General features: G+C 43.9%; 1 protein-coding gene across 3 annotated transcripts in view; it reads left to right on the plus strand.

Moving 5' to 3' along the window:
• LOC139268297 (uncharacterized) overlaps positions 1 to 17732 on the plus strand; it is a 176307-nt gene that overhangs the window by 93245 nt on the left and 65330 nt on the right. For all 3 annotated transcript variants that reach the window (XM_070886358.1, XM_070886359.1, XM_070886360.1), the window contains 4 exons: positions 6444 to 6611; positions 7282 to 7343; positions 10430 to 10556; positions 15478 to 15611. In XM_070886358.1, the coding sequence (XP_070742459.1) occupies positions 6444 to 6611; positions 7282 to 7343; positions 10430 to 10556; positions 15478 to 15611 (491 nt within the window). The remainder of the gene's footprint in view (positions 1 to 6443; positions 6612 to 7281; positions 7344 to 10429; positions 10557 to 15477; positions 15612 to 17732) is intronic.

Consider the following 17732-nt stretch of genomic DNA (forward strand, 5'->3'; position numbering starts at 1 on the left):
AACAAAGGGGACTACAGTGGGATGAGGGCAGAGTTAGCTAAAGTAGGCTGGAAACACAGTCTAAACGGTGGCACAATTGAGGAACAGTGGAGGACTTTTAAGGAGCTGTTTCATAGTGCTCAACAAAAATATATTCCAGTGGAAAAAAAAGGGCGGTAAGAGAAGGGATAACCAGCCGTGGATAACCAAGGAAATAAAGGAGTATCAAATTAAAAACCAATGCGTATAAGGTGGCCAAGGTTAGTGGGAAACTAGAAGATTGGGAAAATTTTAAATGACAGCAAAGAGTGACTAAGAAAGCAACAAAGAAAGGAAAGATAGATTACGAAAGTAAACTTGCGCAAAGCACAAAAACAGATAGTAAAAGCTTTTACCGATATATAAAACGGAAGAGAGTGACTAAAGTAAATGTTGGTCCCTTAGAAGATGAGAAGGGGGATTTAATAATGGGAAATGTGGAAATGGCTGAGACCTTAAACAATTATTTTGCTTCGGTCTTCACAGTGGAAGACACAAAAACCATGCCAAAAATTGCTGGTCACGGGAATGTGGGAAGGGAGGACCTTGAGATAATCACTATCACTAGGTGGGTAGTGCTGGACAGGCTAATGGGACTCAAGGTAGACAAGTCCCCTGGTCCGGATGAAATGCATCCCAGGGTATTAAAAGAGATGGCGGAAGTTATAGCAGATGCATTCGTTATAATCTACCAAAATTCTCTGGACTCTGGGGAGGTACCAGCGGATTGGAAAGCAGCTAATGTAATGCCTCTGTTTAAAAAAGGGGGCAGACAAAAGGCAGGTAACTATAGGCCGGTTAGTTTAACAGCTTCAAGCATTTTCCCCACTACAGATACCATTAAGGAAGAAATAGCAGGACATCTAGATAGGAATAGTGCAATCAAGCAGACGAAATCATGTTTAACTAATTTACTGGAATTCTTTGAGGATATAACGAGATGGTGGATAGAGGTGTACCGATGGATGTGGTGTATTTAGATTTCCAAAAGGCATTCGATAAGGTGCCACACAAAAGGTTACTGCAGAAGATAAATGTACGCGGAGTCAAAGGAAATGTATTAGCATGGATAGAGAATTGGCTGGCTAATAGAAAGCAGAGAGTCGGGATAAATGGGCCCTTTTTCGGGTTGGAAATCGGTGGTTAGTGGTGTGCCACAGGGATCGGTGCTGGGACCACAACTGTTTACAATATACATAGATGACCTGGAAGAGGGGACAGAGTGTAGTGTAATAAAATTTGCAAATGACACAAAGATTAGTGGGAAAGCGGGTTGTGTAGAGGACACAGAGGCTGCAAAGAGATTTAGATAGGTTAAGCGAATGGGCTAAGGTTTGGCAGATGGAATACAATGTCGGAAAATGTGAGGTCATCCACCTTGGGGGGGGAAAAAAAACCAGTAAAAGGGAATATTATTTGAATGGGGAGAAATTACAACATGCTGCGGTGCAGAGGGACCTGGGGGTCCTTGTGCAGGAATCCCAAAAAGTTAATTTGCAGGTGCAGCAGGTAATCAGTGATACGTCCTTACGATACAGTATAAATGCACACGAGGCCCATGCTTGAGAGAAGGTCAGTCTGTGACCTGTCCTTTATTCCTTAGCACTCAAGTGCAGCAAATGGGTGGAGCTTCCCCTTTTATACCTGAAGGTCCAGGTTAGGAGTGTCTCCCACCTAGTGGTCATTGTTCTCACGGTGTACAACTTAGGTCAGTTTATACATGGGTTACAATGCTGGTTGAATACATGACATCACCTCCCCCCCCCCCCCCCCCCGGCCCCCAAAGTCTTATTGGGATCACAGGTTGAGTCTCTCTGGTGGTTTATGCTCCCTTGTAGAGCGCCTGAGTTGGGGCTCCAGTTGTTAGGCGCTGGCCTGAGTGACTGCTGTTTGCGGTGCCTCAGGCCTGTCCGGACTACCCACAGTGACTGGGCTCTCCTCCACTTGGTTCCGGTGTTCGGTCACCTGTGGTGGAGTGAACTCTACATCGTGTTCTTCCTCTGCTTCTTCTATGGGGGTGCTGAACCTCCTTTTTGTTTGATCCACATGTTTGCGGCAGATTTGTCCATTGGTAAGTTTAACTACCAGAACCCTATTTTCCCTCTTTGGCAACCACAGTGCCTGCGAGCCGTTTGGGCCCTGCAGCATAGTTGAGGACAAAAACAGGATCATTTACATCAATACATCATGCCCTCGCATTCCTGTCATGGTAGTCATATTGTGACTGGCGCCTGCTCTCGACAATTTCTTTCATGGTGGGGTGTATAAGGGATAACCGGGTTTTGAGCGTCCTTTTCATTAGCAGCTCTGTGGGTGGAACCCCTGTGACCGAGTGTGGTCGGGATCTATAGGCCAACAGGAGGTGTGATAAGCGGGTTTGTAGGGAACCCCCTTGGATTCTGAGCATCCCCTGTTTGATTATCTGCACTGCTCGTTCTGCCTGGCCGTTTGAGGCCGGCTTGAATGGTGCCGTTCTAAGATGGTTAATTCCATTGCCTGCCATGAAGTCCTGGAATTCAGTGCTTGTGAAGCACGGGCCATTGTCGCTGACCAAGATGTCCGGTAGACTGTGGGCGGTGAACATTGCCCGTAGACTTTCTACCGTGGCAGAGGATGTGCTTGAATTTAAAATGTCACACTCGATCCATTTAGAGTAGGCGTCGACTACAACCAAAAACATTTTCCCCATAAAAGGACCTGCGTAGTCCACATGGATGCGTGACCAAGGCTTGGCAAGCCATGGCCAGGGGCTAAGGGGTGCTTCCCTGGGCGCATTGCACAGCTGGGCACACGTGTTGCACCTGCGAGCACACAGTTCCAGATCTGTGTCTATCCCTGGCCACCAAACGTGTGACCTGGCAATTGCCTTCATCGTGACAATGCCCGGGTGCCCATTGTGGAGTTCTCTGATGAACACCTCTCTGCCCATCTGGGGCATGACTACGCGGTTTCCCCACAGTAGGCAATCGGCCTGAATCGAGAGTTCATCCTTGCGCCTGTGAAATGGTTTAAATTTCTCCGGGCATGCCCTGTACGTGGTTGCCCAGTCCCCATTCAGGACACATTTCTTGACTGGAGACAATAGCGGGTCTCTATTTGTCCAGACTTTAATCTGACGGGCTGTCACGGGTGAGCCTTCGCTTCCAAAAGCTTCAACAGCCATGACCATCTCAGCAGCATGCTCGGTTGCCCCCTCAATGGTGGCTAGTGGGAGCCTGCTGAGTGCATCGAAGCAGTTTTCGGTGCCCGGCCTGTGCCGAATTGTGTAGTCATTGGCGGCTAACGTGAGTGCCCACCTCTGTATGCGGGCCAATGCGTTTGCATTTATGGCCTTGTTGTCGGCCAAAAGGGACGTTAGGGGTTTGTGATCTGTCTCCAACTCAAATTTCCTGCCAAACAGGTACTGGTGCATTTTCTTTACCGCATATACACATGCGAGTGCCTCCTTTTCTACCATCCCGTAGCCCCTTTCTGCCTGGGACAGACTTCTGGAGGCATAAGCTACCGGCTGTAACTGACCCTTGGCATTGACATGCTGCAACACACACCCGACACCATAGGACAACGCATCGCACGTTAACACAAGTTTCTTACATGGGTCATATAGCATTAACAGATTGTTGGAACATAACAAATTGTGTGCTCTATTAAAAGCTCTTTCATGGCTGTCCCCCCAGACCCATTCGCGACCTTTGCGTTGGAGCACGTGTAGCGGCTCTAGCAGCGTGCTCAATTTGGGAAGAAAGTTACCAAAATAGTTCAGGAGCCCCAGGAATGAACGCAGCTCCGTCGTGTTGCGGGGTCTGGGTGCTCTCTGGATCGCTTCCGTCTTGGACGCAGTAGGGCTGATCCCGTCTGCTGCTACCCTCATCCCCAGAAATTCTACCTCTGGAGCTAGGAAGACGCACTTCGCCTTTTTCAGTCGCAGCCCTACCCGGTCCAGTCTGCGTAGCACCTCCTCCAGGTTGTGGAGGTGTTCTTCAGTATCGTAACCCGTAATGGGATGTCGTCCTGAAAAACCACCGTCCCTGGAATCGACTTGAGGAGGCTTTCCATATTTAGTTGGAAGATCGCGGCAGCCGAGCGAATTCCGAACGGACATCTGTTGGACTCAAACAACCCCTTGTGTGTCGTGATGGTGGTCAGCTTCTTCGATTCACTCGCCAGCTCCTGGGTCATGTAAGCTGAGGTCAGGTCCAATTTTGAAAAAAGTTTGCCACCGGATAGCGTCGCAAAGCGGTCCTCCGCTCTCGGTAGCGGGTACTGGTCTTGGAGTGACACCCGATTGTTGGTGGCCTTGTAATCACCACATATCCTGACCGACCCATCCGCCTTGAGCACTGGCACAATCGGGCTCGCCCAGTCACTGAATTCGACTGGCGAGATGATGCCTTCCCTCAGCAGGCGGTCCACTTCGCCTTCTATCTTTTCCCGCATCATGTACGGCACTGCTCTGGCCTTGTGGTGTACTGGCCTGGCGTCCGGGTTTATGTGAATCACTACCTTGGCCCCCATGAAAGTGCCAATGCCGGGTTGAAATAATGAGTCAAATTTGTCCCGGATCTGTGAGCATGATACTCGCTCCACAGAGGAAATTGCATTGACATCGCTCCATTTCCAGTTCATGACAGCAAGCCAACTCCTCCCCAGTAGTGCGGGACCATCCCCTGGGACAATCCAGAGTGGCAGTCTGTTCTCCGAATCTTTGTGGGTCATGACTACCGTGGCGCTGCCTAGGAATGATCTGCTTTGTGTAAGTTCGTAGCTGTGCATCAATCGCCGATAATTTTGGCCTCCTGGCCTTGGACGCCCACAACTTTTCGAACTTATACCCATCAGGGACTGGCTGGTCCCCGTGTCTAACTCCATTGATACTAGGATGCCATTGAGGAGCACTTTCATCATTATCGGTGGTGTCCTGGTATATGAACTGTATACGTGCTCCACATGAACTCGCTGAACGTCAGCTTCCAGCGATTTTCCCCCAGCGTTCATTTCTGCAAGTATTTTGCTCACCTCTGCAAACTCCGGCTGAGTGTGTGCCTCCATGCCTCCAGCATGAGCTGCGGTTTGAAACAAAAGGTCCCTTGCCAGTCGATCCCTGACTGCCCGTTATTGTCCTTGAGTGCGCCATTAACAGGTGTTGATGGCCCCGTTACTGGCCACATTGTCCCTTGCAATGGCGTGAATCGCCGTTCAGCTTGCCATTGTCTCTGTCGAACTCCCCCTCTGGGTTCGACTACATGTTGGGGCATGCCCGACTGCCCCTGTCTGCCTGGAGAACTGTGTGCTGCTTTAACAATGTTGAATCTCTGTCCCAACCATTCCTTAACACAGTACCTCTCGTCTGTTCTGCTAGTGGCCATGCTTGCGTGATTTAAATCCCAGTTTCTTGTCGCCATTGATACGTCCTTACTATACAGTATAAATGCACACGAGGCCCATGCTTGAGAGAAGGTCAGTCTGTGACCTGTCCTTTATTTCTTAGCACTCAAGTGCAGCAAGTGGGTGGAGCTTCCCCTTCTTTTATACCTGAAGGTCCAGGTTAGGAGTGTCTCCCACCTAGTGGTCATTGTTCTCACGGTGTACAACTTGGGTCAGTTTATACATGGGTTACAATGCTGGTTGAATACATGACAATCAGGAAGACGAATGGAATGTTGGCCTTCATTGCTAGAGGGATGGAGTACAAAAGCAGGGAGGTCCTGCTGCAACTGTATAAGGTATTGGTGAGGCCGCACCTGAAGTACTGCTTGCAGTTTTGGTCACCTTACTTAAGGAAGGATATACTAGCTTTGGATGGGGTACAGAGACGATTCACTAGGCTGATTCCGGACTTATGATAGATTGAATAGACTGGGTCTTTACTCGTTGGAGTTCAGAAGGATGAGGGGTGATCTTATAGAAACATTTAAAATAATGAAAGGAATAGACAAGATAGAGGCAGAGAGGTTGTTTCCACTGGTCGGGGAGACTAGAACTGGGGGGCACAGCCTCAAATTACGGGGGAGCCAATTTAAAACCGAGTTGAGAAGGAATTTCTTCTCCCAGAGGGTTGTGAATCTGTGGAATTCTCTGCCCAAGGAAGCAGTTGAGGCTAGCTCATTGAATGTATTCAAATCACACATAGATAGATTTTTAACCAATAAGGGAATTAAGGGTTATGGGGAGCGGGCGGGTAAGTGGAGCTGAGTCCACGGCCAGATCAGCCATGATCTTGTTGAATGGCGGAGCAGGCTCGAGGGGCTAGATGGCCTACTCCTGTTCCTAATTCTTATGTTATGTTCTTGTGTAAGTAAAAATCTATTCAAATTTGATAGTGAAGTATAAATGTAGAGCAGTACTTTATATTCAAAAGAACACTTCCTAAGCTTTCCTTCTCTTTTAACTTGGCATATTTTCTGACTTTTCTGTTTTTAAATTAGCCTTTATGGTGTATTCGATGAATGTTGCAATGGCATTTGGAATGTTGGCATCTCTCTACGGTGACTTCATGCAAGCTGTTGGAGCCTCTATTCGTATCTTTGAATTGTTGGACCGTAAACCAAAAATCCCTTGTGTGGGTGGAAATCGCCTTGCTTCTCTTGAAGGCAGTAAGTGGATTTTTATATTTTTTAGTTCAATCAGCTTACCTGAAAGTTTTCTTTCATTGATTGAACTGCTCTTTTTCAATCTACAAATTGGTCAATGTTTTATAATCATCAAAATCCCAGTAGAATAAGATCACCATGAGTAAGGCTGCTGGCTTGAGGTTATCACAGAAAAATGAACTGAACCATGGAATGAAATTCCATAACCCCCTCCGTACCCCCCCCCCCCCCGCCCCACAACCAAGTCACTGGTAAAAATCCCAGACTCACATGTAATAAAAAAATAATTTCACTCATTCAGTCCTCATAATAAAGTAGCCTTAATTATAAACTAATGTATTTGTAGATTGCAGGCCTCCAAAATACTCCCACATCCCAGAATCTTTTACAAGACAAACAGAATTTGATTTACTCAGTCACAGTAAACCAGTGACCCTGCTCCCGAGTCATTTTGTTGAATGAAGGCAAAAAAATCTCCTTTTCCTTCAAGCCACAGTTCAGATGTTTGTTTATACAGTCTGATATGTTGCTTGACTTCTTCCATGTCCTATCACCAAAAACTCTCAAATTTAGATACTGAAAATGTGAATTCAAGCAAGGTATCCAAGGGTAATAAAATATTTGAAATTTTAATCGCCTTTTTTCGGGTATTAAATTGATTTTCTTATTTCAGGACTTGAGTTCCAGAAAGTCAGTTTCACCTACCCTACTAGGCAGGCGTCCCAGGTTTTGAAGGTCAGTATTTTGTACAGTTTTTTGGGGATAAACTGTTAATTTTAGCACAACTATTCCTGGTGTAAACACTGAGTGAATTTGTACCCCCAAGGATGGGTGAGTTGGGGGCTAGTGGCAAGGCAAAGATTTTAAAATTCTCATACAAAATCTCAACCTGCCTACTTCCAGTTTTAACGGAGGCAGGCCGGGTGACCAACCCTCTCTCTTCGGAGCTGGGCGGCCACTAAAATCTTTTTACGGGGGCTGCGTGCTCCCGGTTTATTTCAATTTAAACTTTTAACGTATGGAGGCTAGGAATCCTGGCAGGTAAAAGGATGCGGGGGCGGGGGTGGGGGCCTGGTGGGGGGTAGGGTAGTGCTTTTATTGCTTCCCCCGGCCCACCAAGCTCACCTCCTCACGATGGGTCGACCCCAGACCCCAAACCAACCCCCCCCCCCCCTCTTTCCCCACTCCTCCCCTCGCCAAATCAGAGTTACCCGAGATCTGCTCCCTGGCAGCTCTCCAGCCCAAAAGGCAGCCAGCCTGTCAATGTACCTGGTGGTCTGGCGGGAAACCTGTTGTGGCGTGGTGGGGGAGGAGAATAAAGACGTCCTGCTGTTAAATTCGGCAGAATGTGCGGGGAAACCTTTCCTTCGGATTTCCTGTCTGGAAATCCTCCTCTTAAACTCCCCCTATCCCCACCCAGCTCTTTTCCCTGCTCTGAGTAAATATCGGAGCCACTGCGTTTGTGCTGCATAGGGACATTTCTATGTATGCCAGAGTTGGCTAGCACTTAATGTATACAAATGCCTTTCATAGACTTTGCACTGCTGAGAGGCAGTAAAATGCAGGACACGTCTTCTGTTAAATGACCAATTAGTCCACTTGTTTTGTTTAAACAGCTCTTGGCTGAGAGTGGCATTTAATGTTTTGAGGGGAAAATTTGAGTGCAAAGAGTGATGATCTCACCCTTTTTAGATCGTGTTTTTTTTTTAAGATTTGTTAATTGGATGTTATCATCATAGGCAGTCCCTCGAACGAGGCTGACTTACTTGCACATAAATTCCCAAATGTTTCAATGAAGGACCCGATATTCCAGTCCTGAACTGCAATTAAAGGGGTGGAGGATGCCTGTGCATGGATTTTTTTTGTGTGCAGTGACCGTTGCACATCAGCCACCACACGGGCTTGACCGAGCTTTAGGCCTTTATCCAGTGGCAAGGGTTAACCAGGACGACTGGAGACCTGCTATGCTGCACCGACCTAGTGCGCACACATATCGCAGTGTGGGCTGGCCCGTGCTGTCCCTGTGTGACGATTTCGAGGTGGGCGACTGGGTGATGTCACCAAAATCCAGGTCGCCGTTTGGGGCGTGGGCAGGAACATCGGCAGGGCCCAGGTACGGCGGAGGAGCGGGAAGGTATTGGATGTGGTCAACAATGGCTGTCCAGTGTTTATTGTCTATTCCTAGCTGCCACAAGGGCATTAAGAGTCAAACATGTAGTGTGAGACTGGAGCCACATCTAGGTCAGTCTGGGCAGGTTCCCCTCCTTGAAGGACATTAGTGAATCAGTTAGGTTTTTACAACAATTTAGCAGTTTTCATAGTAACTTTCTGGTACCAGCCTACAAATTCCCAGATTAATTGAAATCAATTTCAAAATTCACTCTTATGGGATCTGAACTCCTGATCTCTAGTTTTCTGTTTCTAAAGAATATGTTAGAAATTAGGGGTGTACAAGATGTATATGGTTATGCATATAAAACTGACGTGAAGAATGCTGTGTTTACATGGTTTTGTTGAACTGGAGACGACAAGTCTCCTTAGACTAGATAGATGCTTTAGAAATGCTTGTTTTGTTTCCCTGCTGAGATGTTATGGCATTCTGCACTATGACAACCATTATCTGTTGTTTTCGTTAAAACTTCAACTTTGTTTATGTATCTTTAATTTAACCAACTAAGCTCTATATTATTATTAACAATCAAGTTATAATGCTAAAGTAGAAATTGGAGTTGGTTTAACCGAACTGCTTGTGAAAATAATTAAAAGTTAATGAGCATAGGAAGTTAAGGTAAACACAAAGCAGTTTGCTAGGTCGTAAAGCAGATAACGACCGATTTGAAGTCAAACAGTTTTCTGGTTTGAACCTCATGATTGAACCCGAGAGGATAGGGACGAGAGAGGTAAGACACCGTTTCCAAGGGAAGAAACCCTGCGTAAGTATAATCAGGAAAAGACGTGGACAAGAACATGAGACATCTTTCGGGAGGACTTTGACATGAGAATCAAAACAAAGAACTTGAAGCCCCATTAGGTATTGAGTTTTTAGGGGAACCTCTATAGGCCAAATGGTGTTGTCAATATTCCTTGCCCACCCCTAAAAAGAGAATAAAAGGTACACCTAGAGAGCGTTTCAGGGCAGACAGTGGAGGTGAGAGTGATACAGAAGTAGGGCTGGTCGAACCCTCTTTGAGAGTGATTCCATGCTTTACCGAAGGAGGCTCTAGACGAGAGAAAGAGAGCAAGCCAGAGAATTGCTCACGTGTGCCAGCTGCTTGTCCGATTGGATTGGATTGGGTACCGGGTACCAGCTACTTGTCACGGTCGTATGATTTTGCTGTATAACTAATGTGTTATATTCCGTCTTAAACTCTGATTAAACACAATATACCCACCAGACTGGTTTACAATCGATCCTGATTATTAACATGACTAGGGATAGCCTTAACTTGGCTATTTCTAACAAAACCTCCCCTTGTGCACTCAAGTGCTGTAGTTCTCTGGGCATGATATATATACTGCGGCAAGTGAAACATTTCTCCCCCTCAGGCTCCCCCCTTCTATAACACAATCTTTCCTGAGTGATTTTAAAAGTGTGTTCATTGTATGATATCTTTTTTTTAAATCATGTCTTCTATATTTGAGTTGTGTGTGAGGTTGTGCAATATCAAGGTTATACTGAGGGGCTATTGGTATATTTGTGTGAACATCTGATGACTATACTGGATCTATTCCTTTGTTGCGCTTGTTGCAGGTGACTAAGAATTGGGCAGCTCTGCACATTCTAACTGTCTAAGTGATCACCAGAAACATTCTCTTTGTAGGAGCTGACATTTGCAGTTGAACCGGGTAATATGGTCGCACTGGTTGGTCCATCAGGTGGAGGAAAATCAACGATAGTCAACCTAATAGAGAGATTCTATGATCCAGACTCTGGAAGAATATTACTTGGTATGATATTTCTTTAATAATATTCAGCAGGAAAATGAAAACTATTGAACTATGTACATATTTTTTGTTATAAACACGTTAAAATCAGCAGTCTGAATCTAATAAGCAATGTTTTAATGGTGAAACATGTTCTGGTTTGAACAGTTGCAATACAGTGGAATGGAACACTTTACCTGTCGTTCAGCGGACGGGATTGGTGGTGGCTCAGAAGTGAGATTGACAGTGGGTAGGGAACCTGCTGTCAAATTGCGCACACTCCACTTTCCCAATGTTGGGTGTGCCTGTGCTGAGCAGACCTGACCAGCAGTGGCAGGGGAGGCAATTGAAGCAATTATTGGCTTGTTTAGAAGCCATTAACAGTGAATTTTTACTTAACTTTTAACTAACAGTACCGTGTCTGTTCATCTGAGGTGGAGGTTGCATGGCCATTAAAGTAGTTGATTGCTGATAGATTAAAATCTAGTATCAAAGCTCCCACTTTACAACTACACACTTTCCAAACCCAGAATCGCTTAGTTTCTCCCTTTGGAACACAGATTGAACTTTATGCAGGCTGCTAGTCTTTGGAGCAAACTCTCCAGCCAGGGTCACCTCATTGCAGCAACCTCTCACCTTTTGGCAGAGTGCTTCTGACATCTCAACTTCAACTGCTATGTACTCCATCAGCATGGGAACCATTTACACTATGTCCTCCGAGTCTGACCACAATCATCACTAAACACACCAGCAGCACCAACAACCACACTAAACTTCTCCTCAATCACCTGATGCTGCACAGGACAGAGCACCCTAGCACTTTGCTGCCCAGGAGGCCAGGGATGGCTTCACCATGTATACCATGACTGCCACATGATGTGCCAGGTTGGCACCATCACACACCAATACCATAAAGCATCCCTACAATGCCCAAACCATTCCTTTGACACATATCACCATTGCAGGGGGTACCATTATGTCTCACGATTCACTGCATCTCACTCAACCACTTCCAAAAGTGCACACAAATCTGTCCAATAATGCAAAGTGTTGAAAATAAAGGTTTCAATGTTTAACACCACATTAACAGAAACTTTTCATGAACATTGGTTAACACGCCCAAGTACCAACCCTTGTGTGTTATTAGTTGGTATGATTGCTTTAGGGTGAGGGGTGGCTAGTGAGATGGGGATGTGATGATGTAGATAGAGAGGGATGAGTGGAGGTGCAAGGTAAGTTGGTGTGAGTAAGGATGTGCAGGGTAGGGAAGGCAGAGTGATGGGAATATGATGAGCGGTACAGCAGAATGAGGTTGAGTGTGGCTTTGCAGTAACATTTCTTGATCTACTGAGATAATTGAAACGTTTGCGGCACAGCACTAAGATCCTCCTGACGACATCCCTGCTTGTGCCGCCTTCTGCGGTATGCAACCAGGCTATATTGATGATCTGGGGAGGTCTCTTCTGCTCATTGGAAGGGAAGAGGATATCTCTGCATGCTGTGCTGTTAGCATTTGGAGGGAGTCATGCGAGAGCCTGGGCGCAGTTGTGCACCTCTGTGCAATGCTTGTCAGTGTTTGCAGCACCTCAGTGCTGTAGAACACTGGCAGCACAACTGTCAAAATAAATGTGCTCGTGGTTCCTTTGAAGAAAACCGGCTGATGCCATGCCATCAAATGACGCCATCAGACCTGCTTCCTTCAGTTGGTTGGGAAACTCACTTGGCGGGCTTGTTAAGCCTGACCAATGGAAAGTCATGGCGTAGGCTAGATGGAGGAGAGCGAGGCCAGGGCCCGCCACCAACCCCGGCTGTACCGGACCTGCCGAGGAAGGGAAAATCGCGGCCTCTGTATCCCAGTGAGGGTTCTTCAATCTGATTGGTTGAGAAGACACTGCCCTGTTCTCACACTCCACAGGTTCCCAGTACAGAGTGCAGCGCTATAAAGGAACGCTAAATACCGTAAATTGCTGCTCAGAAGCCCAAAAAAAGTCCACGGACAACTATAAGCGCAATGAACAGCAAGCACCATGCCTACGCTGCTGAATGCAAATTCCTGGCCATCATAATTAGCTGTTTAACTGTCTTGATGGGGAAACCGTGTAGCAGAACAGAAGTCTCAGGAAGTTATGGAGTGGCGAAAGTAATGGCTGAAGTTTCCTGGGACTTCTACAATCTGAATCAGGCCCATGATGTAGACGCACCATTTAATGGTGCAAATCTCCAGGAAGCTCTGAGCCAATATGTAAATAAGAGTAATAATTATTGACTGGTTCAGATTACATAATAAAACCTAAAGAAGCTTAAGATGCATTAGTTCCTTGCAACAATCTGTTTTTATATATTATACTTTCCTCCTTGTAAGAATTGAGTGCACGATCCTTTGGGCAGCATGATGCTGGAGTATCCCTTTTCAGAACTATGCTTCATTTGGCCTCAGAGCCTTGTGATTCTTGCATCAGAATGCAAATACGGTGCAGTCACTGCACCAGTTCAGTGTGTTTAGCAGGATAATGGAGAGATCATTGTGCCAGTGCAGTAAAGTAAAACCATCTTGTTTTTAAACCTCAGTCCAGTGTTTAAGTGTGGAAATATCTTTTTTGTACAGTACCCATCCAAGTATCATTTGGTTGGCATTATTTCATTGTCAAATGCATTACTTCTTTCTCCAATTTCTCCCTTCTATCCGCTCACATATGATCTCACTTAAAATTTATGGAAGCAAGAGGAGTTGAGAATGGAAAGCTAACAAAATAGGTTTTATTGAAAACATCTCTTATATTTGCGGGTGTGTTGATTTTAAATGCACTATATAATCTTCATTCCCTAGTCAGTCTGATAACATAATGCCCAGTTGCTGCGCAACTTTTATTTAATGTTCACTTCAGTCCTTTCAGTGTGGTAGTGGTATTTCTGATTCAAGTTGAAAAAAGTACAATTTCTCACATTCTGGGATGATTATTGAAACAATCTGCGGTACTGCCTTTTCCAACTGCATTTTACAATTATGGGGTTTCCATTGGTCACATTTAAAAATGGAAGTATTGCCACCCATAGGCAAGAGTATTCATTTCATTTTTACTATTAGAGTGCAACACATTTTAATAATCTATTCTTGCATAATTCCTATCTTTATTAAAGGAATACCCTTTACATGCGAGTGTCAAATCGGCAAGAATTCTAAATTTTGGATGCTCCACTTCAGTATGTCTCGTATCTCCTCCAGTTGGCCACAGTGCAGTTTGTTTGGAGAGAGTGGATGTGTGGTCGCACATCTGGCTGTTTATTGAGAATGTAAAGTATTGGCTTTGGGAGAAAGTTTAGGTCACTTTTTCTTTCAAACCATTCTTTTCTTGTGATTTAACTCCGATGATTCAGAACATATTCCTACTTTTGTAATGTTGCATCTATTTTCTATCCTTTAACCGTGAAGTGAATTTTCTGTAAATATAGATTATAATGAAGTGCTTATGTATTAAGCTTTTTGCTTCTGTATTTGCAAATAGAACAGGACCTTTGAACTGCAATTTTACATTGGGACTTATACACACACCAATGAAACTTCCACATGTACTTTACGTTGGGCTAGGGACTTGGGATGCGTTTTTGGTTTTTGATGTGTTTCTTTCAACTGCTAGACTGCTTCAGATTAATACTTCCTTCACACCACGGAGCTGAAAATTATTCTCCAATTCAATTATCTACAGTGGACTTTATCTGTCATACTGACGGAATCAAGGTTGTACTATAGGTACAAAGGGGTCGAGTTTCCGTTCTGATGTGCTCGAAATTGGCATAACCCTCGCAAATAATCGCTGAATTTTAAGCGCAAACTACGTTCAGCTTTTCTTTTGTGCTAGTTTAAAAAAAACGCGCTAGAAGCTGTCTCTCCCAAAAAACTGACCACACCCCAGGATTAATTAATCACCATTATGCTAATTGTGCTCGTTCCCCTTCAAGGAGGCGCTAGACATTAAGCTGGTTCTTTTGGGTGCAAGTACACTAATAGGAACAATTAAAAGCTTTTGAATAATTTTTGAAAAATTTACTCAAACTGACTACTGCACCCCAATATAACTAGCAAATGGTTATGTTTTTTTAAAATGTCAGTTTCAGTCATTTAAAATCTGGTTATTCACACATGGTAAATTGACATTGATTAAAAATATTTATTTTTTGTGATAAACCTATTTTCAGCTGTATTAACCAAACTGTACCAAGTTACTACACTTAGTACATTTAAATTATGTTTTATTATGCTGGTTCATGACAGATTTTTCATTTGACAATCAGCAGAAGAGTTTGAGCGATAACTCGAAAAAAAAAACTTCTCAAAATGGTCGCAATCTGCATCCGTATCGTCGATTGCAACCAAAGCGGAAACTCTACTCCATTATATTTACAAGGAGTATTTCTGCATAATTAAAACATGTTTATGGCATGTAGAAATGCTACTTTAACTCTCCCTAAAATTCAGTTGGAAATTGTGGAACTGAGCCGTGTAGGCTAGGAATATCCCAAATTCAACCTGCACTTTGTGTTGAATTAGCAGATCTCAATTGGGCTGGCAGATGAAGTGCTACAATTGGCCTCTTCTCCCCTGAACTGGTGAGAGAGTAAAATCTGCCAAATTTCCTATTCCTGATTGCTTCTAATGAACCAGCGAATTACGCAAGTGTCAACACCTAGTGAGAACAGTATCGGGCTCAACTGTGGTGCCTTTAGTGATCAAATTGCCTCCCAACATTCAATGTTGAGCCTCACACATTAAAAAATTAAATAACTTGGGCAAGGTACTTGAAGGCAACCAGCATGAATCAAAATGCAACTGCAGTCCTCACATGTTTAATATCCCGTATTCTAATACAGTAGTAATTTTGGTGATCGAGTGTTACTACTTGCAACCATAATAACCTTTTGAATAAATGTATCTGTATTGTTTGATTAGGGGGATGTGATCTACAAAGCTTGGATCCACAGTGGTTCCGGCAGAAAATTTCGATCGTCAGTCAAGAACCTACATTGTTTGCGACTTCAATAAAAAAGAATATCACATATGGAAGAGAGGCTAACATGGAAGAGGTAAGCTTTTATAAATTGTGCTGCAGCTCAATTGTATAATAACAATTTCTACGGTTTGAAAAATGCAGCATTTGTCTGGAAACGTTATAAAGGATGATTTACAGTTAGCTGTCTTGATTGTGGCAACTCCTGGCAAATCCTATGTGATCATTTTGTGTAAACTATTTCAATAGAAAGAAGAAAGACTTGCATTTGTATTGTGCCTTTCATGGCCCTAGGAGGTCCCAATGCGCTTTACATCCAATATTCATTATGTGCAGTCCTTAGTAATGTTTATTTATGGGTATAATGAAGTCAAGGTCATTAACTTCATTGTCGCAGACCTTGAACCTTCTACATGTTGGCAGCTACTTCAAATCAAAATGACGACCTGGAGGGAGAGGTGAGTGAGTGCCCAAGTCAGAAGATGACTTTGAATCTGAATTGTCAGTTTTGATCCCTGCTGTAACTGGGAAAACCCAAGGTTACAAGACTTCATTTAGATCCATAATAATTTTTCAGTTTAAAAAAAAAAGTTTTAACATTTGTTCAAGCAGGGGAAACTGTTGACACGGACATGAATTCCACTTCTGCTAGGGTAATCGTAAAACACCACTGACAACAGCTGTGACTTCGCCATGACACAGGCTGTTCAATTCCATTCGTAAGTTTACTAAGGAAAGGGAAGGAGAAGAGTAAACATGGAACATATAAACGGAATATTGGCTGGAATAAAAACTGGAAAACCTGCATCAAAGAGCTTCAAAGGGACATTTACAGAAGTTGGAATAGTTTACACTAGAGAAGAGAAAAAACCTTATTTACATAGTCAAGATCTTGGGAGTATTAGCAAGTTGAACCCTGAAATACTAACCATGAACCCAAGAATGACAATGAAGGGGCATGGGATGAAGCTCAGAAAAGAAAAGATGAATGGACAGAGCAGATAGTGAATGTCTGGAATCGAATGCAGAGGGTGCTATTTGAGCTGATAACATCAGTAATTTTAAGGAGTTGAACAAGTATTTGGTGAGAAATCAATTCAGAGCTGTAGCTAGTGAAATACAAGTCCTGGTTTTGAACTCTAAAAGCAGCACACCAGATGGGTGAAAATGGTCTTTTTTGGTCCTGTCGATTCCTATGTTTCCAACCATACTGTAAGTCCATGAAATAATTCTGAAAGGACTATCCACCAGGAGTAAATCAATATATTTTAATTCAGCACCCAGCTTAGTGCTAAAACAGTGTTTGGTGCCTAGTCCAAGAGACCACTCTGGCTCTGATTAATATTGTACAATACCTACCTCTTGTGCAAGGAGATTTCTGCTCCAACCAGAAGCAAGTCCAGCTGTCAGTGAAGGAATTCAGTGAATCAGCATTCGCCACACAAGCCGGCAGTCTGTTCCGCAGGTCCACTATTATCTGAGGGGAAAAAAACACCACCTAACATTAAGTTAGTTCCGGCCTACCTATATCCGATGAATCTCTTATTTCCCCTACCACTTTTGCTAATCTATGTTTTGGAAAATTAGATCAAGATTTAACACTTTTTTCCTAGGATTTCATGTTTTAAGCCTAAATTACTTTGATTTGAAACTTTTTTTTTTATAACCAATATCTTTCAGATTGAGTTATGAACCAAGCCAGGTCGATCCACAGTACAACACTGGTAAAGTGCAGATTAACTCCTAACTTGCTAGAGATACTAAAGACACTCGGACACAAAAGCGCATTGCTAACTCCACTTACTATTTAACTACAATATTATGACTAGCATTATCACAGGATTCAGTATTAGCGATTACAGTAGATGTTGATGCTTAATATTCAACAAAATCTAAATCATCAAGTATTACAGTAAACACTTGCCAATCAAAGGATAGTAGAGAAGTAGTTTAGCTATATAAATCACTTCCTCAAATGTAATTACTGTAACCATGCATTCCTTATAAAGTTATAAGAATCTGGGAAATTTAGCAAGATAGCATGCTGTGCTGATAATCTCGTTGAGTAAGTTCATTGCACAATGCCATCAACCGTAAAATTCAGTCTACCTTCTTATCCAAGGACAGGAAGTTCTCCTTTATTAGATTGTCAGCACCTGCTTCGTTGTGTGGAGAACCTGCACTTCAGTCAGTGCTG

Source organism: Pristiophorus japonicus, chromosome 8 (assembly GCF_044704955.1).
Source record: "Pristiophorus japonicus isolate sPriJap1 chromosome 8, sPriJap1.hap1, whole genome shotgun sequence".
In the NCBI taxonomy this organism is placed as follows: domain Eukaryota; kingdom Metazoa; phylum Chordata; class Chondrichthyes; family Pristiophoridae; genus Pristiophorus; species Pristiophorus japonicus.